The 26,776-nt window shown below is 36.2% G+C and overlaps 1 protein-coding gene across 3 annotated transcripts in view; it reads right to left on the bottom strand.

Annotated features, from left to right (window-relative positions):
- Nucleotides 1–303: 303 nt before the first annotated feature.
- Nucleotides 304–26,776, bottom strand: part of Ube2d1 (ubiquitin conjugating enzyme E2 D1) — a 36,413-nt gene continuing 9,940 nt past the window's right edge. For 2 of the 3 annotated variants that reach the window (XM_070021072.1, XM_070021073.1), the window contains exons 2-7: nucleotides 9,243–9,306; nucleotides 9,118–9,149; nucleotides 6,240–6,317; nucleotides 5,102–5,207; nucleotides 2,134–2,227; nucleotides 304–1,158 (exon numbers count right to left, since the gene is read on the bottom strand). In XM_070021072.1, the coding sequence (XP_069877173.1) occupies nucleotides 1,113–1,158; nucleotides 2,134–2,227; nucleotides 5,102–5,207; nucleotides 6,240–6,317; nucleotides 9,118–9,149; nucleotides 9,243–9,306 (420 nt within the window). In that variant the 3' untranslated portion in view covers nucleotides 304–1,112. The remainder of the gene's footprint in view (nucleotides 1,159–2,133; nucleotides 2,228–5,101; nucleotides 5,208–6,239; nucleotides 6,318–9,117; nucleotides 9,150–9,242; nucleotides 9,307–26,776) is intronic. The other variant, XM_070021074.1, reaches the window with a different exon arrangement.

Below are 26,776 nucleotides of genomic sequence, written 5' to 3' on the forward strand. Positions count from 1 at the left end.
ACAAAAAAAAAAATCTATCATATAAAATGTGAGCTAAAACAAACTCTAACTTCAACTGGGACCAAGGTAAACATCTTAGACAGAAATTTTAACAAAGAGATGCTAACCTAAGACCAAACTAATTATACATAATTAAGGTTGATTAAAAATGCCAAGTGTAAAAGACCTAATTTCTGCCATTTTGAAATAATCTTTACATAAACATATCATTTTTATGTTTATATGTTTATCTATATAAACATATAGTGTTTTTTTGCTTTTTAAGTAATCAAGACAAATAGTAGAAAAAGCATTTTATTTATATGGAAAAAGCTACAGTAAGATCTGTAAAAGGTGTCAATATAATATTGCCTATACAGAAAAAAATTCAAATGTGAAGAGCAACAAATAAAAGTTACACATCTTCCTACTTAGCAGTGCAATTAATTCACATTGCAATAATGTTAAGTCAAGTATAACAGCAACAACATAAAAATCAAAACAAATGTTTTTCCATCATCAGAATACTGAGAATTACAGTGTAAAGATCATTTTGAGTTTAAGAAATCTGCAATCAATCTACGGAATATCCTAAGAAGGGAACACAGTTCATTCTTTTCATTATGAGCTGTCGAGTTTTCAATACTGTTCACAGGAAAAAAGTCATGAGTTGACATACAGGTAAATAGAATACATTTAGTCTATACAGTAAAAAAATACAACTTATAAAGTGAGCTAACAAATAATGAAATCTGAATACAGATTTATAAAAGTGACAACACATACAGTATTTCTCATGTAAAAACATCTAGTTTCAGCAAAAAAATAATTTGGTTGCTTCTCAGCTGCATTGTAGATCTTGAAAGCTGAAGATGCAGATGTCCCAGTATCTTAAAAACCATAATAAATGTCTTTCTCAATGCATACAGAATGATAAATGCTCCCATCACAGTCTTAAGGGTATTTTTGGAAGTTTGTTTTGTCTTGCTTCAGAAACACATTTAAAATGGGTAAAAATCAAAAGGTTTCATGGTACAATGAAACAGTAAACAGTGCTCAATTTACTGCTAATGTTGAAAAAAAAACACCTAGATTTTACAGTACTCTGGTATAAGTGAAAGTTTTTTTAAATTTTACATTGCATATTTCTGAGTCCATTCTCTCGCGTGTCTGTTGTATCTGTAGACATACAAAAGGGACATGATAAAAACTTACACATTTAATCTTTAGAAGCATCCGTAGAGAATTTGTCTATTTTGCCATCTTATAATTAACTCATTAACCAGACATATTAACTCATATGGCTGTCCCTGCAATCATTATGAAAATGTAATATATATATATATATATATTCTTAAAACTAGGAAATCTATAAAGCAAACTCTGAAATGAGTATTATCCACCAAATGCAAAGGAACCTACAAGCCAGGTGCAGGAGGCTGAGATCTGAGGATCCCAGTTCAAAGCCAGACTCTTATTTCCAAATAACAACCAGAAAACTGGAAGCGGCACTGTGACTCAAAGTGGTAGAGGGCTAGCCTTGAGCGAAAAAGCTCAGGACAGTGCCCAGGCCCCAAGTTCAAGCCCCATGACTGACAGAAGAAGAAAAAAGAACCTACAGTACTAGCAGGATAAGGCAGCTGGAAAACAAAGTCTGGGTGGAAAAGAGCTAACTTCTCTTCCTGGGAGAAGAGAGGGAAGACAATATTCAGTATTGTCCAGTGATTATTCTTTCACTTATAATTTACTGCCTGAAATTATATAGCTATTGTGCAAAGAACATGCATTATTAAACAGTAAATAGGAAGGAATATTTCTTTTGTGTGTATAAAAAGACCAATAAGAGTTTACATCATTGGGATACACATTTGACATAAACATAATTAAATGTACTGATAATATACTGATAGTACACTTCAAATATACTGATAATTCTCATTTTCACTATATAGATATGCATTCAAACAGGAAGGAATGTTTCTTTTGTGTTTATAAAAAGACCAATAAGAGTTTACATCATTGGGATACACATTTAATATAAACATAATCAAATGTATTGGTAAGATACTGATAGTATACTTCAAATTATACTGGTATTCTCATGTTTTCACTAAATAGATATGTATTCAAACAGGACTGAATATAAGCACTTACTTTTCTTTGTCTGATTTATAGATCTGTGCAATATCTGGTACTAAGGGGTCATCTGGGTTAGGATCACAAAGAAGAGAACATATGGATAATAAAACTAGATTTAAAAGAAAACATTTTATTAGAGAATGGCTTTTCTGCTTTATAAGAGTTGTACACATAAAATAATTTTACTAAATGTAATGATTGAACTAATAAAAGAAAAAAATGAATATATCAGGATTTGAGAATGAAGCTTAGAGGCAGAGTGCTTGTCTAGCTTGCACGAGGCCCTAAGTTTAATCCTCAGCCCTGTAAAGAAAATACAAATCATGCATCAAATTATGTTATATACTTTGGCAGGTAGTAAATATTATTATTACAATTATAAAATAACTATACAAATGTATACTATGAAATTATTCTTTTTTGAAATTTTAAATTTTATTTGAATGTCTATTTGCTTAAAAAATATGATACTCCAAATAGCTACAAACAACCACTCAAATCAAGTACTCTACAAAACAAATAGCTATGAACAACCAACCACTCTACAAAACAATCAAATCATTAAAGTACTCTACAAAACAATCAAATCATAGTGAATGGCCTAAGTGTGGCGAACATTGTGCTCTGCATCATTTCCTATGGTTTGATGATAAAGACTGTCTACAATGAAGAAAGATTTTTTTTTAGTCCATATAACTTACGTTTTAAATGAATTTACAAACAATGTGAACTGTTAACTTTAGTTTGTTTTTGAGGCCACATCCTTATTTTTTTCAATATTAGGGCTTGAAATTAGGACCTTGCATTCATTTTTAATATGTGTGTATGCATGTGTGTGTGTGTGTACACACGCGCACTATGTAATACCTTGACTCAAAACACAACACACACACACATATACACAAAAGTATCTGAAATAGAAGGAAATCAGGAATCTCATCCATTTCACATGCACGCACCCACTTCTGAGGGTCTACTTGGAAGCTATAGAGCACCTCCCATTTCCACCCTCCTCTCTGGTATGACATTCCTTTATCTTTTCCTATGCTCTCCAGTCTAAAGATGAGAGCAGAGTGGACTAATAGATGACAGAGAAAAGGAGGCGTTAAGTACTAAGAAAAAAAGATAACATAACATTTATCTTCTGCCTGTCCAATAAAACTTCAAGCTTTGTATATTTAAGCCAAAAGAATAGATTCTCTGGGCTTGCTTATATTTTCAGAATGCTTCCAGATTAAACTCATGATATAAAGCTGTTTTGGTTTCATTTAAATGTCTTGTTTTACTATATTTAAAATAAAGAAAAGGAAAAAGTGAACAGATAGCTAAGTAAAGTATAGAGCAACCTCACAAAATTCATGAGCAAAGTTCCTCCTCTCCCTACTCCTGCTTCCAGAAGCCATTTTCCCTGTTGTCATTATCATGCCTGCAAATGAAATACTTTCAGACAAGAAAAAAAATAACACTAGTCCTTTATCCAAGGGTTCAGTATACGCCAGGTGCATAGTGACTCTCCACAGCAAAACCATTATAACCCTATTTTACCTATAAGAAACAGTCTAACTGAATTCTCAAAGGACAGCTTCTAGAGAAGCCAACAATACTAATTATATTTTATAAAAAGCTACAAATATCAGAAGTACTTAGCATCTGGCCATCTGCCATTGCTTTTAAACGATAAGGACTTAGCTGCTTATGCCAAATGACACTCATTTTGTAACACTATTCCAGGAAAAGAACATAGTGATTTGAATAACATTTGACATACAAAGATTGCTTTTCTTGATTCCATGCATGAGAGGTTCATCTTTTAAAAAAGGACATTAGAACCCATATGAACATTTTTAGATAAGCACTGCACTTGAAAACTACCAGTCATGAATAATGGATGTGAAGGCCTTTGTTTACCTAATATTTGGAACAGTTATAGCTGGTCTTGGATCTTGCTTCCTATCAAATTTATCCCTTTTAAAAACAAGTTGTGTATTCAGGGTAGCACTCATTTTAAAAATTAAAAAATGATCAGAGATTTACCTATAAATACCTTCAATAAAAGTGTCAGGGCTGGAGGCTTGGCTCAAGTTATAGAGCACCTGTCTAGCAAGTACAAGGCCCTGAATTTAAAACCCAGTAATACTATAAACAAACAAACAAACAAATGTGTGAGCTAGAGAAGAGGCTCCAGCATTAGATCTCCTGGCCTAGCAAGTGTGAAGCCAAATTCAAACCCCAATACTCTCGCCCCCACCCTACAAGAAGAGGAAAATGTAGTGGAGAGTGCTTGTACAAAGAGTGCTTGTACAGTCAATTGGCTAAGAGGATAAAATTGGCTTTAGATGACCCATTCATATAGCTGACAGTTTAGCAAAAAAAGATGCTATATACCTGTAAAAGTGGAGAATCAGCAAGGATCACATATCATCTTAATGATTCTGACCATTGTTCAAAGTTTACACTAAGATGCTGTCTATACTACATTACTCTAATGTGTGGAGTAATTCTGAACTTTAAAAAGTATTTATACGATTACTATTAGTTCTACTAAGCTTGCTACTTCTTTCTGGACAAAGCTACACTGCGTTAAAGATTCACTTGTTACTGTCAATTGTTCTGTTTCATCAACAGGACAAATGGCCCCCAAATCTTTTTATTACTAAGTCTTGGTAATAACTCTGCTAAAGAAAAATGGAGGACAAAATTCAAGCTAAAAGGATAAATGTCCATAGACATATCCTCACTGTCCTTGCTCTAATATTTTAAGTCTCTTCTTATTTCACTATTTCAATTTGTCCATCCATACTTCACACACCTCAATGCTTAGCAGTCATAAACCAGCATGATAGAGGAGATGTAACAGCAAAGCAAAAGTACAATAGGAGAAAGCACAATCAATTTTATCTTACCTCTAGTGCCTAGATACTTGCATTATAGTTTGCCTGTTTCACTGTCATCATTTGCCTTAAATCTGATATAATGAAATTACCTTTTGATACAGTCAAGGCTGGTGACCACTGAGACCTCAGGATGTCAAGACAAATGCTTCCATTACTGTTTATATTTGGATGGTAAATTTTTGTTGTGAAAGCAATCTAAACACAAAACAAAAACAACAACAAACAGCATGAGCAAAACAGAATCAACATGCTCTGGGTCCCCAAATACCTGCAATGTGACATGGTCTTAGAGGAGAATTGCATTCCAGTTAGATGAGCATCTACTTTAGGCTTCATGTAGTTCTAGGAACCAAGAATCGGAAAAGCCAGTAACTCAGTTTCCTTATTTTTCTCCCCAAGGATTTGAGAAGTATTTTGAAGATCGTAATAAGTCTGTGGGAGCTGGTATGACTGGTTGGTTAGGTAGCACCTAAAGTAATTAACCCGGTTTCAGGTTTCATCTTACCTCACAAGTAATCCTTTTCCCAAAGTGATTATCAATAGTGCCTGGAAGTACCACTTAACTCTATCAACAGGGTTGCTAACTCTGCTCCAGGGCAAAGCTGAGAAGCTTCAGCTTGTTATTTGTCCTAAGAAAACTATTGAGAACCCAAATCCTCCTCTCAAGAGTTGCTATATGCATATCATACATTTGACTCTAGGCAGGTGTTTTTAAAAAGTCTAAAATAACTATTTTCTCAGTGAGATCCATTCACATACCCCCCAATCATTTGTTCTCTCACTTGACCTCTTCTAAGTTAGATCTAATAAAAACATTTCTCTCCCTCTTGCTACTACATGAAGGGGCTGTGCCATATTTACTTTTTTTCCCCATTGAGCAGAACATGGCAGTAGTCATAAAATATTCACTGAATATTTGAAAAAGAGAAAGAAAAAAGAGGTCAGTTTTGGAAAGATGACATCATGAATAGAAAAGTCTGATTCTTCACCATAGAAACTTTCCCACAAACACACAGCTAATAAGGAGGAAAAGAAACACACAATGTAATTTGTAGTGTAACAGCGACTACCTTTTTTTATACAGAGATAATGCACCATTTAGATTTGGTTCTTTTACAGAGGTTTGAGCATGCTAACCTACCCTTAGTCTCCAACATCATGAAACCATCTTTGGAAAAAGAGTAAAATCTCTGACATGAGTCACATTAATCACAGGAATGAAAATACCTTTGGTGGTTTAAAAGGATAGTCTGTCGGAAAATGTACAGTGAGAAAGAAGACTCCACCTTGATATGCGCTATCAGGCTGAAATTACAAAACAGTATGCATCAATGTTTCATTATACTGCATTTCTTTATTACTTAAAATGATTTTCCCCAATGTTATCAGCGTGAATAGTCATCATACTTGAAATGCCTACATCAAATATTATCCTTTTGCAACATGTACAATCACCATATCGTAAGTTCAAATCATCTATTACCTTGAGAACACCATCCCTTCGCAGAAAAGAGCATGTCCAGCAATCATGTCCACATAGCAAGTTTTAAACCACACAACATCAGACACATTCAGTAGTATGACTTACCCTAACAAAACTTTTCCTGACTATAGACTATGAAAGATTAGTCTACACATGAAGGCTACTGGAAGAAAAGTTAGCTTTCTGTAGTAAAAACCAATTATAAAAGAAAAAGGGTTGGAATTAATATTTTTTACTTTATACTTAAGTTCTCATGTTCTCTTAAGGGTGACCGGAGAAACCCAGGTTGCTTAAGAAATGGATGACATCACTGCACAATTTATCTCTCAAATCTTCATTTAGTAACCATCTACAAAATCATGCAGAAAATGCAAAAATGTCTAACACAAAACTAAATACTCCGGTGTGGGGAGGGGGGAGGCTGGGAAGGGATGTGAAGGGTAAACAAAAGGAGGAGGCTACAATGCTTGGTAAGAAATGTACGCATTATCCTGCCCATGTAATTGTAACCCCTCTGTACAGTATGTTCACAAATAAAATAATATAAAAAAAAACTAAATACTCGCAATCATCAGAGTTGATCAGATTTCGAATCTACAAGAGAAATTTAAATTTTGTCACATTTAAAAGTGGCCATTAGAAAATATTTAGACAAAAACAAGCAAAAAAGATACAAAAAAAGGTAGCTAAATATACCTAAAATTCTATTTTGCTTTCTTCATATTAATTAAAAATATCATGTTATATCAATATTTTGGAAATAAATGCAAGACTTATTACTTCCTTATGTGTCTTCACATATTATTACAGGACTACACTCTTACTATATTTATTGTTTAATTCCAGGTCACCAACAATTTATAAGGGGTCCTAAAATAAATGAAGCAAATTATAATAATGAGTATCACTTACTTAGATATTCAAATGACACTACAGACTATTATGGAATGCATGTTTATATTACTAAAAAGGGGGGGAATATAAATAACAATTGTAATCATTTGCTAAGGAATATTTGTGGAGGGCTACACCATTCAAATAGTAAGGGAGGCCTTTAAATGAAAACATTTGAGAGTTCTTAATAATGAAAAACAAACAGAAATAGCTAGATTCTTATTAAAATGGTTATATAAACAGGTTGCATGTTCATCCTTTAGTATACAATTTAATAAAATTTCCCCAGGATCCTTTTTGTTTTAAGTTAACACAAAGTTATATAACTAAAACTCCATAACTGATTACATAAAACTCCTCCAAGGGATGGGAAAGAGGGTGATGTACATGAATACATGTAACTACATATGCTCAACTAGCCCTCACCTAGAAAGCAGATTTGAGCAGAGTGCACATTCTAATGCAATCAGACTACAGCTTATTGAAAAGAGAGCCTATTTCAAGTCATAACTGACTCTTAGATATAAAAAGAAATAGTGTTAATGGAGGTGATAGTATCACAAAGTCTAAGAACAATAGGTATTTTGGAGTCTAAAGCAATGGAACAAAATTAAAAGGAGCAAATTCAAAAGGTGACAAAAACAGACCCATTACACTATTTATCAGTACTCTTTTGTAGAAAAGAATGAGAAACTTCTGGACTTGGTGCTTGTTTTCTATAGGAATTACACTTTGGGATTACTTATTTCTAACTTATGAAAACTCCAGCTGTGAGAATGACTATGTTGAGTTATGAACACTGACTCTGTGTCTAAAAATAAATAAATAAACCGTCCCCCACAGTATAACCCCTGCTTTCACTGTATTTGATGTCGGTATAATTTGTGGAGGGGAAGGGGAAAAACAAGTCGTTTAAATAAGGATACAGGTGGACCTGTTGCAACAATGAGAAGTACAAGTTGTTATGTCGAAAACGAACTTTACAACTTGGGGGGGGGAGGAATGGGTGGGGGGGGAGGGAGGATGGGAAGGGATGGGAAGGGTAAACAAAGCAGGAGGGTACAATGCTTGATAAGAAATGTACTCACTATCTTGCCCATGTAATTGTAACCCCTCTGTACAGTATTTTCACAATAAAAAAAATTAAAATTAAAATTAAAAAAAAGATAATCAGTTGTCAGTGGCTAGTTATTTAGGAGGCTAAAACCAGAGAATCTTGTACACATATAGGAAATGTTGGCCAGATTTCATCTCCAATTAACCAGAAAAAAAAAAAACATACTGGGTGTGGCTCAATTGGTAGAGCACAAGCCATGAACAAATAAGCAAAGAGCAAGCAAGCTGAATGAGAGTATTAGGCCTTGAGTTTAATCAATGTTACTGGCACATACCCACACCCCTACATATATACACACAAAATAAATTGTCTCTAACTGAATATAAATAAATAAATAAATAAATAAATAAATAAATAAAGCAGACCCAGCCTGGTTGCAAATTGTGGGTGATCAACGATGGAAGATCTGGAAAAGGAAAATACAACAGGGACCCCTACCCCTATAAATACTTAACACCAATGCTCAGAAAAATCATCATAAACCCCTAATCATATTTTGCTTCCTGGGTAATTCAGGATGTAAGAATATTTAACCCTAGTCACAAAGGTGAAAAGGCAAAAAATGAAGAATGGCTACAGGGGTTAATTTCATATATATGAATCATACTTACAGGGCCCATAATAGTTGCTTGCCAGTGGAACACTGTAACAAACAAAAGAGTTTTGGAGTCATTTACAAATGTTATAACCTGTATTTTTAATGGTAGCATAATCCTCACATCAGAGCAAAGCTTACAGTCATCTCCCACGGGTCCAGCTGAACAGTGAGCAGGTGGATCGCGTTGTAGATCACTTAATTCCTGAGGGAGAGCAAAAAATATTTAAGGTTAATTCCTTCTTTCCCTTCCAATGAAACAGGCATAAGAGTCCAATAAAACATAAACAACTCACTTTAGCATTTTTTCCACTTTAACATTATTTTATACAGTTCTGTTTTCAAAATAGGAAAACAAAGTGTACTTTGCCACTGATTGGCAGAAGAGTATAGAAGTTGATAGTAAATTCCTTTGAGATGTCTCAAATCCTTGCAAAGGACTAAGCAGATTAAAGTATTTTTGAGATTCCTAAGACAAAAATGTTTAATTAGCATATAAGTTCATTTACATACATGCTAGGTGGACAATATGTTTAATAATAATAATTTTAAAACATAGGTTCTTGCTTGGAGGAGCAGTTGATGAGTGAGGACCTGGGTTTAATCTCTAGTACCAAAACTTCAGTTCCTCCTTCCAACAGGTTGCAATCTAATGAAGGGGAGTGAAGGCTCAGAAAGATAGTGATGTATGTAACTACTTGATGGAAAGTAGAAAAGACAACACAGCCACAGTTTGAAGCCTAGATTATCGATTCGTATTTTTCCTGTTCTCAAGGCAACAGAAAGAAGATCATTCAGCTCAAATTTCCAGTTTTAACATACCTAGCTCTACCTACATCTTTGTGATGGTCATTTTCATTTCCTTCTGACTTAGATGGAAAGGAACTATACATCCCCAGATAAGAAAAGTATAAATGCAACAGAAAAGATTATATCTGGGCTGGGGAATTTAGCTTATGGATATAATACTTGCCTAACATGTGTTTGATCACCAGCACTGCAAAGAAGAAAAAAGAAAAAGGAAGGGGGGAACAAGGACTGTAACTGGAGAAAATGCAGTTTGGAAGATAAAGGAAGGTCTCTGAGGAAGTGACATTTAAGGTGAACTGCAAGGGAGGAATGGAAGTGAGTTTGGGGGTAATAAGTGATACTGAAAGACAGAATGATAGAAGAGGAGCTTGGAAAGGCAGATTAGAGGCCAGGCAGAAAGTAGAGAACAATACACAGGGATGCTATACCAAATGCACCAGGATGGCTTTTAAGAAGTGACATGTTCTGATTTAAAAGATAGTTCTGACCTTAAAGGACTGGAGGAAAAAAAAATGACAAGGAACAGATTAGTTACATTAGGTATGACAAATGAGCGCTTCATCTGGAGAGGCAGCGAGGAGAGGAAAGGTGGCAGGCACGGGACAGTGTGAAGGGCATACCTATTGTGGAATAGGATGATGAATTACATGAACAAAGTAAGGAAGGGCCACAAGAAGTGTAATGAAGATTAGTTACAGCTACTGCTTCTCAATGTCTTAATCATCCCAACAATCCTCAGAGAAGGGTGTTATTATTCTCCCATTTTATAGGTGAAGCGTAAAGGAGACACATTTCATTGTCAGCACCTGTGACATTGTACCATCAGACAGAAATAGAATGCTACCCAGGCAGCCCAACATCTCACACTGTAGCTGGATAAAGGTGCATAAAGAGTCATAGATTGAGATAGAGACTTGTAGAAGCAGACCTGCTCAATCTGATTCCTGTGATGGTAAGAAAAAACTTTAATGTACAAGGCTTGAGCTTGTAAGATGGCAAGGTCACATCAGAAAATTATTATATATAACCTGGTATTTAAAACCATGGGAGAAGGGTGTAAACATTTTCGTGGGAAGACACAAATAAAGACTGCATTTCACCAAATCAAAGATGTCATCAGGTATAAACCACACCCTGACTTTATGCAGCAGCAATTAAAGAAAAATGCTGCCAGTTAATTTTAAGACACTACTAATTACGTGTCCAGACTTTGCCCTAAGTTCAATACTCAAATAGGGATAGTCAAGGAAAAGGATGAGGTAGGAAGGCTTTCCAAAGAATGACAGACAGAAGCTAAGTAGCTAGCGAAGTGCAAGCTCTTTCTTGACCTATCTCAGTATTTCATTTTAATTTTATTCCTCTTAATAGTGCTGTGTTTCTCTTTTTAATGCAGTTACTAGCATAGAATAGTAACACTGAATAGACTAAGTAAAAAGAGATTTTGGTCTTTAAATTAGCTACAGTAGTTAAAAGCAAGGCTTTCAAGTTCAAGTCTGGTAAGTCTGGTGCTACCACACACACACACACACACACACACACACACACACACACACACACACACACACACAAACACACACACACACACACACACACACACACATCACATATGTATTTATATATGTATACAATCAAAGTTTTTTTCCTGATATGCAAAGTAGCCTTACTATCTTCATCCACTTTTTCCAAGATAATCAAGTGAAATGATGCAGGTCAAAAGCATGTCATGGTCTCTGGCATACAGTATACATTCAAATAAATGTTAAGTAATAAAAAAATTAACAACAATTCTCTAGTAGCAAATGAGTATTATTTAAATAATTCAAAGAAGTAGGAGAGGAGTACTTTTCAAATCATAACCCCATTTTATAATGACTATGACTTAACACTTTTCAATTTGGGGCTTTTGGAAGACTGCCTCTGAAATCATTCATATTGAGTTCTCTAAATGATAATATACATAGTACTTTGTCTTTATTAGAATACCAGATAATCATGTTGTGGTTGAAACAAACACTGACAATGATTGGCATGATCATTTTACACAATGTACATGAATAACATTCATATACAGAAATATATACAAATTAATTTCATTTGTTTACAAGAAAACCCAACACTATATTTTAGTTAGAATAGCCTTTGCTTATGACCAAATTTCCAATGTCAAGCTGTTCTTCAAACCCCTTGAAAGTATTGCTTAAAAATCAAAAGTTACCTTGTTTTTGCTATTTTTCTTAATATTGTGAGACTATCTCTTCTTTAGAAGAAAGTAAGTAAGAAGTAAGGTTTAGGAAGAGAGGAAAAACACATAGGTTAATCACTAAAGGTAAAGTCCTTCAGTTGTCTTTGTAAAATTGACTAGTTATAGGAAGGAGCTGAACATCAGACTTCCTTTGGAATCACACCAACTAGTAGTAATTACTACTAATAATTACGACATGGGCTGGGAAGGTGGCTCAGTGGTAGAGCGCTTGTCTTGCATGCATGAGACCCTGGGTTCGATTCCTCAGCACCACATAAGCAAAAAAAAGAAAAAGAAAAAAGCCGGAAGTGGCGCTGTGGCTCAAGTGGTAGAGCGCTAGCCTTGAGTTGAAGAGCTGAGGGACAGCACCCAGGCCCAGAGTTCAGGCCTCACGACCGGACCCAAAAAATAAAAAAATAAATAAAAATTACGACAATACTTTGGTGAGGAGACAACAAATCTAGCATACTTTCAGAGGGCATACATTTCCAACGTTTTATCCTTCCGTTCATCCCTACGGCCAGAAAGATGCTATATTAATTTTTGGAAACATGTAACTGAGGCTTTTGTGCATAGGTGCAGACAGAGCATCGGCAAAAAGCAAAAAGCACCATGGACATACACTCCCTGTCCTTCAAAAACACAGATCTTAAACCTCAATGACAACTTACTCTTTTCCTCACACAGACTTATTATCTGACTTAAGGATTTCTCTGCTGAAACTGGCACTCTATTTATTTCTAGTATCCACGTCTAGCATTTAGAACTATGTGTTTGGTATTAAGAAATAATCCAGTGATTCTTTTGTTATTCCAAAAGGATCTGCTAGGATTAGTAGTTTGGTCCTTTGCTCCTTTCCCCTTAATTTTTCCATAAGAAATGACACTGAATGATACAGCTTGCTTAAGAACACTGGATTCCCTCTTTTGAGAGAACAGACTTTTACTTCTAGAACTTGGCTTTTGATTTTTAACACATGACCTTGAAATGCAGACTGCACCCTGTACTTAGCAGCTAGTAACAGTGTCCTGAGCTCCTGGGGCTTTTTCTGAAGTAGCTTCATGGCCATGCTTTCATAGCGCACTGAATTAAAAGTTTTCACAGATTACACATTCAAAATCATACTTATTTTATCAAGTATTGTATCTATATGTGTGTACTAGAAAAGCAAATGTGTAGGAAGGAAAATAGCTCAGTGTATACACCCATGCAGATGATCATCATCAAACCAAACTACTACTAAGATATTAAAATACTTCCATCCATAACTTTTCTGGGAATACACATGCCAGTCAGTGTTGGAAGGAGTCTAAGTTGAGATACAAGATTTTGGAGGGTAATTTGGTAACAACGGTGGAAGGAAAAAATACATGTGGTCATAGACCTGCAATTTTACCTTACAGAAATAACTACATAGGTAACCAAAGACACATACATAAAGATGGTTAGTTCATCATCTTGTGTAAATATGAGAAAAATAGTTCATCAGTAAAAGAACTGTTTCATAAGATGAAAGAGCTATATTATGAAATGTTGGGCAACCAATAAAAGGAATGAGACATTAGTGAAAAACCTGGTGAAATTTGAGGTAAGTCTGTAGTTCAGTGAATTCTATTATGCCAAAGTTATTTTCCTCATTTTTTTTTTTTTTTTTGTCAGTCGTGGGGCTTGAACTCTGGGCTTGGGCGCTGTCCCTCAGCTCTTCAGCTCAAGGCGAGCGCTCTACCACTTGAGCTACAGCGCCACTTTCAGTTTTCTGGTGGTTTATTGGAGATAGGAGTCTCACGGTCTCTCCTGCCCAGGCTGGCTTTGAACTGCGATCCTCAGATCTCATCCTCCTGAGTAGCTAGGATTACAGGCGTGAGCCACCAGCACCCGGCAATTTTCCTCATTTTTTTTAAAAACAGTGTTTAGGTTTTAAACTTGGTGCCTTGCACTTCCTAAGCAGATGTTCCTTTGCTGTGCCTCCAGCCCAGTTTCCTCATTTTGATAATTGTTACTATTGGTACCAAAGTCATGAACGTAAGAGGAAGTAAGGTGAAGGATAAGTGTCAGTGTTCTATATTATTTTTTGTAACTTTTATGTAACACTAGAAAGTTATTTCAAAACCAACATAAAGTAAAGCTTTTTTATTCATACTCTGAAACCCAATGTATTATTTTTTCCCTAAGGTTTTCTTTATCTGTGTGACTGCTTCCCAATATTCTTTTTTTTAAAAGAGGGTTAATATATTTTTCTTAAATTTTAATGATAGAAACTCATAAAATCCTTTCCCCAAAACTTTTTTTATTGTGATTAAGTGATTACATAATTTCCCAAATTTCCCAGTATTGTGGGATACTGATGCTCAGTTAAAGTCACAAACACATTCTAACCTTCCTGGAGCAAATTATCTATCACAGTCTATAACATTTATGAGTTCTATGAGCTTTGCGATACAGCTATTTCTTCCACATTGGGTGATATGTACATTTCTTTTGTTTTGCATAGTATCAGCTGTTCCCTCTTTCCCACTTGTTCCCTCCCTCCCATCGCTGCCATTGAGTTGCTTAGTTCACTTTGGTCAATGTCCAGTGCAGCTGATGGGTCCCACTGTTATATGTTTTTCCTGATTCCCTTTAGTTCTGTGTCATCTTCTTGGTTCCCCTCCGGTGTACACATATATACCATACATGTGATCAGCAGAATTGGGGTTATTTAGTAGTGATTCGACCAGATGAGTTGAAGTTCTTTGTTTCTTAAGTCCTATTAATTTTGTCGTATCACCTAACATTTTGGATTTAACATCCACTTATCAGGGAGACCATGTACCGTTTGTCTCTTTGTTCTTGGCTTACCTCACTCAACATGATTTCTTCTAGCTCCATCCATTTCCCTGCAAATGCCATTATTTTGTCATTTCTAATGGCTGCATAATATTCCATTATGTATATAGATACAACAATTTTGGATCCATTCACCTGTGGTGGGACATCTGGATTGTTTCCATACCCTGGCTGTTGTGAACAGTGCTGCAATAAACAAGGAGGTGTATGTGTCCTTGTATACTGGTTCCTGTTGTTCAGGATAGATGTCTAGAAGTGGTATGACTGGGTCATAAGGGAGGTCAATATTTAGCTTTCTGAGGACCCTCCAGACTGCTTTCCAAAGTGGTTGTATAAGTGTACATTCCCACCAGCAGTGTAATAGGGTTCCTCTTTCTCCACATCCCCTCCAGTATTTGTTGTTGGCTGACTTGAGGATGTGGGACATTCTGACTGGGGTAAAGAAGTATCTCAGGGTTGTCTTTATTTGCATTTCCTTCACAACCAGGGATGGTGAACATTTCCTCATGTGTTTCTTTGCCATTTTTATCTCTTCATCTGAGAAGTCCTCTTTAGTTCCCTTGCCCATTTAGTAATTGGTTTGTTAGGTTTGGGAGGGATTAGTTTCTTGAGTCCCCTGTATATACTGGATATTAACCCCTTGTCTGATATATTGCTGGTAAATATTTTTTCCCAATTAGTTGATTGTCTTTCTAGCTTGGTTGTGATAGCTTTAGCTGTGCAGAAGCTTTATTTTAAGGTAGTCCCATTTGTCGAGTCTCTCTCCAATTTGTTGTGACCCTGGGACTCTGTTCCTTCCTGTGCCTGTAAGTTCAAGTGTCTCTCCTACTCTGTCCTGCAGTAGTTTCAGAGATTCAGGTTTAATGTTAAGGTCTTTAATCCATTTTGAGTTGATGTTGGTGCATGGTGATAGGTCTACTTTTAGTCTTCTGCATGTGGCCGCCCAGTTTTCCCAGCACCAGTGGTTGAAGAGGTTGTATTTCTTCCATTGTATGTCTTTGGCTCCTTTGTCAAATATCAGCTGACTGTAGGCCTGTGGATTTATTTCTGGATCTTCTATTCTATTCCATTGGTCTTCAGGTCTGTTTTTGTGCCAGTACCATGCTGTTTTTGTTATTATGGCTCTATAGTAGAGTTTGAAGTTCGGCATGGATAGCCCTCCCAAATTGTCTTTATCCCCTAGAATTGTTTTGGCTATTCTAGGTTTTTTGTTGTTCCATATGAATTTTTGGACTATTTTCTGTATTTCAGAGATGTATGTTATTGGGATTTTAATAGGAATTGCATTGAATTTGTATATTAATTTTGGCAGTATTGCCATTTTCACTATATTAAGTCTGCCTATCCAAGAGCATGGGAGGTCTTTCCAATTCCTAGTGTCTTCTGTAATTTCTTTAACTTTTTATAGTTTTCATTAAATAGTTCTTTTACATCTTTGGTTAGGTTGATTCCTAAATATTTTATTTTTTGGGAGGTTATTGTGAATGGGGTTGCTCCCTTTTATTTCCCTCTCTTCTTGTACATTGTCAGTGTACAGGAAGGCAACTGATTTTTTGTGGGTTGATTTTGTATCCTGCTACTTTGCCAAAGTGATTTATGATTTCTAAGAGTTTGGGGATGGAGTTTTTGGGATCGTGAAGGTATAGTATGTCATCTGCAAAAAGGGATAGTTTAACTTCTTTCTCTATGCGGATCCCTTTAATGTCTTTTTCTTTCCTTATTGCCCTGGCTAAGGGTTACAGGACTATATTGAAGAGTAGTGGAGACAGTGGGCAACCTTGCCTTGTTCCTGATTTTAAGAGACTTGGTTGTAGCTTTTCCCCATTAAGTATAATATTGGCTATTAATCTGTCATAAATGACTTTTATTATTTTAAGAAATGTTCCTTCTATTCCTATTTTCTCCAGAGCTTTTTAGCATGAATGAATGTTGAATTTTATCAAAGGCCTTTTCTGCATCTGTGGAGATAATCATGTGATTCTTGACCTTGGCTCCGTTGATGTGTTGGATTACATTTATTGACTTACGTATGTTAAACCATCCCTGCATCTCTGGGATGAAGCCTACCTGGTCGTAGTGTAGTATTTTTTTTTATGTGTTTCTGGATTCTGTTAGCTAGAATCTTGTTAAGGATCTTTGCATCTGTGTTCATCAAGGAAATTGGCCTGTAATTCTCTTTTTTGGTTGGGTCTTTGCCTGGTTTGGGGATGAGTGTGATATTGGCTTCATAGAATGAGTTTGGGATAGCTCCCTCCTTCTCTGTTTCTCTGAAGAGCTTGAGAAATATGGGTATTAGTTCTTCTTTAAAGGTCTTATAGAATTCTGCTGTGAATCCATCTGGTCCTGGGCTTTTTTTTGTTGGAAGACTTCTGATTGCTTCCTGTATCTCGTTGTAGGATATTGGCTTATTTAATTGATTTACTTCTTTGCTCAGTTTGGGCAACTTGTATTTCTCTAAAAATGCATCCATTTCTGCCAGTTTTTCTTTCTTTAGAGAGTATAACTTTTGAAAGTAGTCCATTAAAATTGTTTGGATATCTTGGGTACATCTTGTGATTTTTCCCATGGCATCCTTAATCCTGTTAATATGGGTTTCCTCTCTTCTTTTTAAATTACTCTTGCCAATGGTCCATCAATTTTATTTATTTTTTCAAAGAACTAGCTTTTTGTTTGGTTAATTTTGGCTATGACTCTCCAATTCTCTAATTCATTAATCTCCGCTCTTAGTTTGGTTTTCTGGCCCATCTAGTAACTTTAGGTTCCATTTTTTTCATGTTTTTCTAGCTGTTTTAATTGCATCATGAGATTATTTACTTGGTCTGTCTCTATTTTCTTAATGTGGGCACTGAGGGCAATAAATTTGCCCCTCTAGATTGTTTTTGCTGTGTCCCACAAGTTTCTTTGCTAGGTATTTTCATTTTCATTGAGTTGTAGGAATTTTTTAAGTTCTTCTTTGATCTCTTCCATTACCCTGCTTCCCAATATTCTATACCTCATAAAAATCTTTTAAAAGAATACCTTTTTTTTTGGTTGGTTGTGGAGTTTGAACAAGAAAGGTTAGTGCTCTACCACTTGAGCCACCGCACCACTTACAGGTTTTGAGTAGTTAATTGGAGGTAAGGGTCTCATGGAGACTTTTCTGCCAGGCTGGTTTCAAATCTCAATTCTCAGATCTCAGCCTCCTGAATAACTAGGATTACAGGCATGAACTACAGTGGCCAGCTTAGAATAGCTTTTTAAATTGTGTTCTTTTGCTTTAGAAAATTTGAGTGGCTACTTATTGTTTTATTAAATAAACTCTACCAATGAAGGTGTCTTCATTATTTAGCACTTACATATGACAGTTTCTCTGCCCAGATTTTCTGTGATTATCCAAAGTTCCTTACTGAGTTCTTAAAAACTTTCAGGTATATAAGGTCAAAATTAAGGTCAAAATTAATTTCACAGCTGGGAGCTGGTGGCTCATGCCTGTAATCCTAGATATTCAGGAGGTTGAGATCACTGTTCAAAGTCAACCTGGGCAGGAAAGTTCATGAGATGCTTATGTCCAATTAACACCAAAAAAGCTATAAGTGGAACTGTGAATCAAGTGGTAGAGCATTAGCCTCAAACACAAAAACTCAGGGACCTGAGTTCAAGCCCCAGGATGAGTACAAACAAACACAAACAAGAAGCACAATAAAACTAAGATGTTACCTTGGTTTTCACTACCATCACCTCTTCCTCCTCCTCCTCCTTCTCTTCTTCCTCTTCCTCCCCTCTCTCTCTCTCTCTCTCTCTCTCTCTCTCTCTCTCTCTCTCTCTCTCTCTCCCTCTCTCTCTCTCTCTCTCTATATATATATATATACACACACATATATATATATATATATATATATATGCATGCATGCAGTGGCTGGGTTTGATGGGTGGGAAGGGAACTGGGAGGAAGGGGAGAAAGTGCCAGGGACCAAATCCTAAGATACATGCATCCTAGGCAAATTCTCTACCACTGAGCTATAGAGCTATAGTTCTAGTTCTAGTTCCCTCTACCTTTTTTTTTTTTTTAAATTTCCAGAAGCAATCTTGGTAGGTTTCCCAGGCTGAGCTCAAACTTCCAATCCTCCTGCTCATGAGCAGCAAGGACTGTAAGAGCATGCACCATTCCTCCACCAACATAGTGGCATTTTTCTAGAGACTTGGTAACATGGTATTGTAACAGAAAGAATGCATAGGCAGATGTGAAAATCCAGGTGCCACCTAAAAGTCCGCCTAAAATGACTTCTAAACATATGCAAAACAGTATCTCCCTTAAACATTCTTTTGTTTGAGAAAGTTATTTTCATTAAAAAATACCGTTTATTAATAGTATGGGTATGGCTCCAAGTTCAATCAATAGGTTTTATTATGATTTTAAACTATTCTTTCTAAATTTGTTTCAGTTTCTCATATAGGAAGTATCAATAGATATAACATATAAACTAAAGCTCTTCGGGTCCTCAATACTTAAAATATGAAGGGGATTGAAACATAAAAAACTTTTGAGAACTACTGATTTAAGCTGACTGCCTGGATAGTTCTCTGTGTATATAGGCAAGTTTTCTGACCCTTACAATTTTCCCTTCTCCTAAAACAACCCTCCTTCCATTTACTCATGCCCCATGTCTACCCATTCTTCTTTAAAAAATAGCTACTTTCTCAAAGGCAATTTACTTATTCTTTCTTTTTGTGGCATTCAAGGGGTTGAACCCAAGGCTTTGTGTCTGCTGGCAAGGACTGAACACTGAGCCATACATCCAAACCTCGAAGGCCATTTTAGAAAATAAGACATTTGGATCTGGATTAAATCTAGCCTTGCTAGTATACTAGTTGTGCAACCTTGGGCAATTTGAAGAACTTCTTAGTCTCAAATGTACCATTTGTCATACAATATATCATTATATGCCTTGAAGACTGTACTGAGAAGAACACAAGTAAGGCACCCAGCTTAATACCTGGGACATGAAAGAAATCTTTAACAAATCATCATCCTTTTCTCCCTTCCCTCTTTCACTAGAATAATTCTTAGGCCAAAACTTTTGTTCATTTTTATTTATTGATCCCTCTGCAGTACTTTATACAATGCCTTTCAGTATTGCATCATGTAAGAAAATTCAAGGAATAATGTGATCAGTAGAACAGACATTCCAAATTCCAATCATTTAGAAAGGCAAATGACTGGACCTAGCAATGGAACAAAAAAACAGTTATTCCCTTTCAAAGATCTGCACACTGCCTATACTAAAATATTTAACAGGTATTAAAAGAGAATAGTGGAGACCATGTAAAAGCATAACATAATGACAACTACTTATGAGTATCAAAAGAATATTATAATTAGCTGGGCACTGGTGGCTCACGCCTGTAATCCTAGCTACTCAGGAGGCTGAGATCTGAGGATCGCAGTTCAAAGCCAGCCCGGGCAGGAGAGACCGTGAGACTCCTATCTCCAATAAACCACCAGAAAACCGGAAATGGCGCTGTAGCTCAAGTGGTAGAGCGCTCGCTTTGAGCTGAAGAGCTGAGGGACAGCGCCCAGGCCCAGAGTTCAAGCCCACGACTGACCAAAAAAAAAAAAAAAAAAAAAAGAATATTATAATTAAGGTATGTGACACCATGGTCACAGATTTCCAATTTACAGAATGTGACATATATAGATATGTGTATATTTATATATGTATTCGTCTTCAAAACCACATAAAATTCTCATTAAAATTTTGTTTTGTTTTGGTGTTTCTAGTTTAGAAAACCTCAAACCTCCAAAATATTCCATCTTTACTGTTTATTTAAGATGCTGCTGACCTACTTTCAGGACACCACTTTGGGCTGTTCTTCCTGAAGTGTGGGGTTTTGTGCTGAGCTAAAGCAGTCTCAGAAGCCTGCCCTCACCACTAGCAGCCATTAGTGACAGAGCTGCCACACAGGGCTGTGGTCTGGATGGAGATTTCTTGAAAATGTATCCCATGTTCAATTTAACCAGCTAGACTAATTACAGACATTTATATTAAGTACTTCCCACATCCCTTCTAAAAGGCATCATTCCGATCCTACCATTTCAACTCAATTCTACCCCTTCCAATGTTTTAAAGATTTAATGGAATTGCATTAGATTATGACACTAATAAAATGCCCAAGTAACTGCTCAGGCACATTTGTTGATGATTAAATCAGGGCATGAAATTCAGTGAGAACCTATTCGTTTGGAGAAATGAAATGGGGTCTGTGATGTATAAGAAACAGATAGCCTGGATTCTTAAAAGGTTCAAGTAGTTATAGTATTTGTATCTACAAGGAAACACAGATACAAGGAGGGCTAAACCTAAAAGGTTGCCTTCTGAATATAATTATTAAAGTGAAATATACACTAAGGAGTCCTGCAGAAAAAAAAAATGACCCTTGTGAAGCCAGGTGCGGATGGCTCAGCCATGCAATCCTACTTACATGAGAGGCTGTGATTGGGAGCATAGCAGTCTGAGGCCAACTCAGAAGAAAAGGTGCATATGTATGGGCCCAAAGCAAGAGTTTTTTTAATCTCAAAAATGACCAGCAGGAGTAGAAAAATTTAAAAAAAAAAAAAAAAAAAAAAAGAAAGAAAGAAAATGACCAGTAGGGAGGAAGGACGGATGCAGCTCAGAGATCAGAAGACCTGCCTAGGAAGACTGAGCCTGAGTTCAAACCCTCTACACCTCACTGCTCTCCAGAAAACAGGAAGTTCATCATATGAGCAAGTATTACCTACTAAGGAATTCATCTAAGCTATGTTACCTGGTGTAAAAGCTATTTTCCAAATAAATGCTGGTATATAAAACAACTTAAAAGCCAGGATATAAAAGATTTGGTAAACTCTTAAAAAGACCAAGGGACTGCCACAGAGATTCCCTATCTACCTTTTAAACCTGTAGCACTTTTGCTGTTCTTCTTCTTGGGATGGGGGCAGGGGAGTGACTTGTGGGGAGGCCTGGAGATTGAATTGCAAGCCTTGCACTTGCTAGGCAATCATTTTACCACTTAGACCACACCTCAGTCTTTCAGTACTGTTCTTTATTAAATACAGTGAGCCCTGTGTATTTGCATATTCAACCAACTGCTGCAGAAAATAGGCAGAGAAAAAAAATGCATCTGTACTGAACAAATGAAGATTCCCCCCCCATTATTATCCCCTAAGCAACATATTTGTATAGTATTTGCATTATATCGAGTAACAGAAGTCATCTAAAGAGGTGATTTGAAGTCTTGAGGAAGTAGAAACGTTTTTCACAGATGCCACACAAATAAATACTGGGCTTGGGGATTCTCAAGGGGTGCTGGGACCAGTCTTCCATGGAGAGCTGTATAAATGGGACAACTGCATAAAGGCCCTTATTTGTGAAAAGACAGAAAAGGTGAGCATTAAAAAAAATTATTTTCCAGTTGTTACAAGGTGGTATTCAGGGCTGCATTGTGCCAGGCAGGCTGTGTATGATGAACTCCAAGGGACACCGTTCCAATAGAGTACAATGAGCACAACTCCCTGGTGCTGCCATGCCCCATTATAGGAGGTGGCACATACAGGAAATGAATAGCACACCTTTCAAAGTCAGCTTCGATGTCATTACTGTTTGGGGCACATAAAGAACACGTCTGATGTGGAGGGAAAACTGACAGGTTTGAGATTGAAGTGAGGCCAGGAGTACTGATTTTGAGTTATCCAACAATGTGTTGAAAATGGAAAGAAAACAATGACAACCCTAGAATTCAAATTTTCCAAAATGAAAACAGCAATATTCTTTTTTTGGGTCCGGTCGTGGGGCCTGAACTCTGGGCCTGGACGCAGTCCCTCAGCTCTTCAGCTCAAGAATACCGCTCTACCACTTGAGCCACAATGCCACTTCCGGCCTTTTTATTTTTTCTTACGTGGTGCTGAGGAATCGAACCCAGGGCCTCATGCATGCAAGGCAAGCGCTCTACCACTGAGCCACCTTCCCAGCCCCAAAAACAGCAATATTCTAATAGAAGGAAAAGAAAACAAAACAAAACAAAAAGTGTTTTTCCATATGTGATACAGGAACAATTAGGTATCTACATGGAAAGACATTAACTTGATCTATTATCTCTAAACACTATATAAAAATCAATTTTGATTAGGTTGTAGGTTTAAATATGAAGCTCAAACAATGAAACTTCAAAAAGAAGACACACAGTATCTTCATGACCTTGGCAGAGGCAGAGATTTTAAAATAGTACTAAGAATACTAAGCAAGAGGAGAAAATATGGGAAATTTGGATTTGATTAAATTTATGAACATCTGTTCATGAAAAGACACATTAAAATTGTGAAAAGGCAAGACAAATGGGAGATAATATTTGCAATACAGCTATCTGACAAAATATTCATCTAGAATATGTAAAAAGCAATGTTAAAAGGCAGCTGAAACACCCATTTTACAAAAGAGGTTATCCAAATGTCATCTACATATACACCATTAGTCATCAAGGATATGCAAATTAAGGCCAAATCTTATGCTATTACACACTCAGCAAAATGGTTAAAATAAAAAAGAAGGAAAGTACAAATGTTGGCAACGGGAATTCTCATCTATCTGCTGGTGGAAAACTGACAATATTCAATAACTAGACAGAACTACTGCTATATGACAGATCAATTCTACTAACAAATATACATTTAACAGAAATGTGAATGTTCACTTTAGTGGCATTATTTGTAATAGGCACAAAAGAATGTCCACCAACTCTAGAATAACTTGCTATTTGTGCAACAGTGTGAATAAATAACATCTCCAGGAAACAATAGAGATGAATCTCACTAATAGACTGAGCAAAAGAAGCCAGAGATAAGAAAGGTGCATACCACTTGATTCCTTTTAAATACAATTCAGAAACAGTCTAAACTAATCTCTAGTGCTGCAGGTCAGAAAATCATTTTCCTTTAAGACAGAGAGATAGTACTAGGAAGGGAAAAAGGCATCTCAGACCTTAGTGATGCTATTCTTGGTTAAGTGCTAAGTTCACAGTTATCTTCACTTTGTGAAAATTCATCATGCTGCCAGTTTTATGCAGGTTTTAACTATCTGCACAAAAGTTTACATTATAATTTAATGGATTTTTTCAACAATGAATAAAATAATATAAAAAACATGTAGTATAGAAATATGGCTGTCAGCCGGGCGCTGGTGGCTCACGCCTGTAATCCTAGCTACTCAGGAGGCTGAGATCTGAGGATTGCGGTTCAAAGCCAGCCCGGGCAGGAGAGACCGTGAGACTCCTATCTCCAATAAACCACCAGAAAACCGGAAGTGGCACTGTAGCTCAAGTGGTAGAGCGCTCGCCTTGAGCTGAAGAGCTAAGGGACAACGCCCAGGCCCAGAGTTCAAGCCCCACGGCCGACAAAAAAAAAAAAAAAAAGAAATATGGCTGTCAAATAAGGAGACTAATTATAAATCCACACACAGTAACTCATTCCAATAGCACATCATACACATAATACTTATATTTTGTATGTATGTTTTTCATAATGCCATTTCAAACTGTTTTCATCTAAAATTTAAATGTATTGTCAATTTCTTTCTTCACCTTTAAGACCAAATTTAAAAGAAAACAATGCAATATCTAAATACAGACCGACCAATAAATAGCATCAAACTGGTTAAAAAAATTATATATATATATATATATATATATATATATATATATATATATATATATATATATATATATATAAAGCTGTCTCTGCCAATGAAGCAATCTTCCAAACTAGTGTGATTAATGCTTTAAAAAAAACTGGCTGGGAAGTTAACTAAATTTCAAAATAAAAATATAAGTGGTAAATTATAGGATTATATCCTGATATCACGACTAGACTCATAAAAACACAAGGACACAACATGTGTACTTAATGGATTTATGTAGCCTTCCATGTCTGAGGGCTGCTATTCTAGTTCAGATTTCTATAAGCAAGGAGACACAAAGAAAAGTACTGAAAGGCCTGAAACTGAATTTAAATGGGCACAGATGGCATGTTTATAACACCCCCACAATATGCTGAGTGTTCTTGATTAAAACAACCTAGACTTAGTCCCTGCCTCTAGGGGACATAAAATCTAAAAGTGGATGAAGCAGCCTAATTCAAAGTAAAATAAAGTAAACAAATAAACAGAAATAAAAACTGGAATGTAAGAGAAGAGGCCTATGTGAATCTCATGGTTCCCAGAAGGGTAACAGTTCAATCTGTACAGTGAAGAATAAAAGCTGACAAGTGAAAGCTGCCTTATTTACCATAAGATTTAATATGACACTATGCAGTAAATATTTCCTCACAAATTATGCTGACCAGACTGAAAATGCCTTGTTGTTTTATAGCTGCAAAAGGCAGAAAAATCTAAATCTCTATAATATATATATAATATATACCCGACTGTGTGTGTGTGTGTAAAAGACATCACACAACCCAAACTTTGAGGCTGATTTATGGTCTGAAATTTATATTACTTAATCCAAAGCTTATGAAAGCATGATTTCAAAAGAAAATTCTGCTCAATCAGCAATTCATTAATGTGACATGAACATGTTTGTCTCAAAAACCCCTAAACCAAAAAAACAAACAAACAACTAAAACTGGACTGCAGTCTACTGGACTGCTTTTTTTGTGTTATTTTTAAAGGATAATGAGCTAAATTTGGCTTAACTGTAAATAAACACTTCATTGGTTAACAGGTCAGACTCTGATCCAGTTGACGAGAGCTATTTCAATGGAAAGATGTCAAACAATAGAAACATCTCCGAATGCAGAATCTCTTTAAGCCCCTGGACTAAAGTACATCTTTATTTTTTTGACTATATATTTTATTGAATATATAGAATGATGGGTTTATTATGCCATTTTCACATGCACATATATACACATATTATATATAATATATATTATGGATATTCTACATATATAATAATAAAATATATCCTGATTTTAAGCCATGTAGATTCTTCCTGAAAAATTGAAATGTGGAGGACATCCAATTAATTAAGTTGTAAGAATCAAATTCACTTCAACACATTGGTTTTGACTGCACCAATGTCTGTTTGTTGGTTGGTTGGTTGTGAGGCTTGAACTCAGGCCCTGAGCTCTTTTGCTCAAGGATAGCACTTTACCACTTTCACCCATAGCTCTAGTTCTGGTTTTTGAGTGTTTCATTGGAGATAAGAATCTCACAGTGATTTTTCTGCCAGAGCTCGCTATCAATGTCCCTTTGGATCAGGCATCTCTTCTATTTAAGAAATAATCATGGGGCTGGGAAGGTGGCTCAGTGGTAGAGTGCTTGCCTTGCATGCATGAGGCCCTGGGTTCGATTCCTCAGCCCCACATAAGCAAAAAGTAAAAAGCCGGAAGTGGTGCTGTGGCTCAGGTGGTAGAGCGCTAGCCTTGAGCTGAAAAAGCTGAGGGACAGCGCCCAGGCCCAGAGTTCAGTCCCCACGACCGGACAAAAAAAAAAAATATATATATATATATAAAGAAGAAATAATCATGTGCCAGGCATTGGTGGCTCATACCTGTAATCCTAGCTACTCAGGGGGCTGAGATCTGTGGATCACAGTTCAAAGCCAGCCGGGGCAGGAAAATCTGTGAGAGTCTAATCTCCAATAAACCTTGCAGAAAACTAGAAGTGGTGCTGTGGCTCAAGCCTTGAGATGAAGAGCTGAGGGACATCGCCCAGGTCCATAGTTAAAGCCCCACAACTGACAAAAAAAAAAAAAAAAAGAAAAAAAGAAAAGAAAAGAAAAGAAAGAA

This window comes from Dipodomys merriami, unplaced genomic scaffold (genome assembly GCF_024711535.1).
Source record: "Dipodomys merriami isolate MVZ:Mamm:240054 unplaced genomic scaffold, mDipMer1.0.p SCAF_14, whole genome shotgun sequence".
NCBI lineage: Eukaryota > Metazoa > Chordata > Mammalia > Rodentia > Heteromyidae > Dipodomys > Dipodomys merriami.